At 31.2% G+C, this 2,322-nt stretch overlaps 1 protein-coding gene across 1 annotated transcript in view; it reads right to left on the minus strand.

Annotated features, from left to right (window-relative positions):
• Positions 1 to 300: 300 nt before the first annotated feature.
• Positions 301 to 2,322, minus strand: part of LOC117173693 — a 122,883-nt gene continuing 120,861 nt past the window's right edge. The window contains exons 3-5 of the mRNA XM_033362335.1: positions 946 to 1,120; positions 484 to 653; positions 301 to 397 (exon numbers count right to left, since the gene is read on the minus strand). Of these exons, the coding sequence (XP_033218226.1) occupies positions 301 to 397; positions 484 to 653; positions 946 to 984 (306 nt within the window). The 5' untranslated portion in view covers positions 985 to 1,120. The remainder of the gene's footprint in view (positions 398 to 483; positions 654 to 945; positions 1,121 to 2,322) is intronic.

Genomic DNA, 2,322 nt, shown 5'->3' on the forward strand with positions numbered 1-2,322 from the left:
AAAAAATAAAATTAAAAATTAAAATTTATTGTAAATTAGAATTAAATGGTCTGAAAATTGATTTTTTGGTTTACACCAAAAGTATGAAAATAAGATATTTTATATTACTGAATAATACTAATTCATATTTGTTTCATAACTTTTGTCTAAATTTTCAAAAAAATTATTTTGATTTAAAAGTGAGTTTTTGACGGTACATGACCAATAACACACACATATATATGTATACAACGTATGAAAAATATTTATTTCTTTGTATTAAGATGAACAAATAAAATTACATACTATAAACGAACTAAACTATATACAACATGCGGATCCAATCCTCACCTGCCTCTCATTTGGAAAAATTTCTTGAATTAGAGCTGCTAGTTCTTGAAGTCTCTTACTAGAAATACTGAAAAGACAGATAAAATCCAAAATCAAATTTTCAAGGCTTGCAAAAACATAGTTAATTATGTGCAAAAGATATAAACTATTTACTCAGTATCTGAAGTTTTTAGTTCGTTTTCGAGAATAATGTCCACTAGCAAATTCTGATGTGTAACATCCAAACCCTGCTCTTCAGGTGACTTAGGCTTAGTTTGTGTTCCAAAATAATTAACAGTAACCCTCTCACCTTTAGGACAGTTTATGTATTCTTGAATAACGTTCTAAAACATCAAAAGGAATCCTGAATTATAATATTTATAATAGAAAGAAAATAAAAATGCGAATGTAATAAAATATTAGGTTAAAATGATCGTAGGTCAAAACTAATAGAAGGGAAAAAAATTTCGTTTGTCAAGCATGATTGATTGACTTTAAAAATTCATACATTCTATTAAAGAATATAAAATCTTTGGTAATTTTGATTATTGACAGATTCATTTTTCAAATTTAGCTGTGTAAAGCTGGTTCAATTATTGTTTCTTTCGTGATAGGCACTTACAGTCGCAGGCTCACCTCTTGTCTTCTTGACACTTTTGAATTGCAACAACTCATCAGTGGCTGTCCTTTTGCTCTTCCCCTCAGAAGTTGAAGGTTCTGATATTTGTTCAACGCTAGAAGGCTCTGAACACACTTCAATGAATTCCAGAGACTCTAGACTCTGTGGATGATCAATTATGTCAACTAGTACCTGAAACAATTACCAAAAATTTCTTTTAATAAAAATGCAGATGATATATACTGATTCTATTATAAGGGAATTAATTTTTCATTTATTTTTCGAAAAGTATATCTCATTTCCTTTCATAAAATAACCTCTCTATTGTTCTTAAAATCGTCTAATTTTCTTAAAATCTTCGGCCTATCCCCTATTGGAGGAATTAACGACGCCAAGGAGTTGAAGTCTAATAATTTGAGAGCGGGAGCATCGATGTTATTTTCTGTAATTAACGTGAAAAAAAGATATTATATCCATATAATAAAATATATCAAGTTCTTCCGGTAAATTCTAGAATAAACTCAAGTTCTAAGGGACATATTTGAACCCAAAACATTTTTTTAGAATACGTTGCACTTGAAGGTTATATTTATTATTTGACTGAAAATAATGAAAAGAAAAAAAGTTTCTGAAAATATTCAGGATTTTACTTGAGGAAATATTTTTTCACTTAGGTTTATAGGAAACTTGTTACACTTCAGGCTAATGTAGCAGTGCTCTAACCTAAAAATTCAGTTTCTTCATTTTGCTCAAAAAAACTACAATTGCATAAAGCATAAAGTACGGAATTAAGAAGTTCTAATCTCCACTATTTCTGAAATAAATTGAACCAAAGTCCGGAAAAGTATCTAATGCTGGTATTTCTCAAGTAAAATCGTAGAATAAAGAAAAAAAATTTGTAGTAGCGATCCATTAACCTCGACTCAACTCAAACTTATAAAAAGCAATCACTCTGAAAGAAACTTAAATAAACTTACCTTCAAATGCCGACAGGTATGAAGAAAATCCCCATTCGTTTAGAATATCTTCCATAATAAATTGTTCAACAAACACAGTCACAAAAATTAACGAAATAAACGCGGTCACACGCGATCGGCGCCGGTCAGCGGATCAGAGAGGTTAACTTTATACTTACAACTAAGGACCGTCAGAGGGCTATACAGTCGATTTTACTGAACAGATAGTCAGCCTTCGTACTCTTCTGTTCAGTAGAATCAATACAACGCTGTTCAGTGTTCTTGAATCAACGAGTAGTTACTATTACTATAAATCAGCTTACTAAACGCGAATAGTAGCATACGAGGGTGGATTGATAAGTTTCCGGCCTGACCAAGAGATGGCGCCACTAGGCCTACCTTGAGGTGGCGTTCTATAGTACCATCCTTAGATAGCTT

Source organism: Belonocnema kinseyi, chromosome 5 (assembly GCF_010883055.1).
Source record: "Belonocnema kinseyi isolate 2016_QV_RU_SX_M_011 chromosome 5, B_treatae_v1, whole genome shotgun sequence".
NCBI classification, from domain to species: domain Eukaryota; kingdom Metazoa; phylum Arthropoda; class Insecta; order Hymenoptera; family Cynipidae; genus Belonocnema; species Belonocnema kinseyi.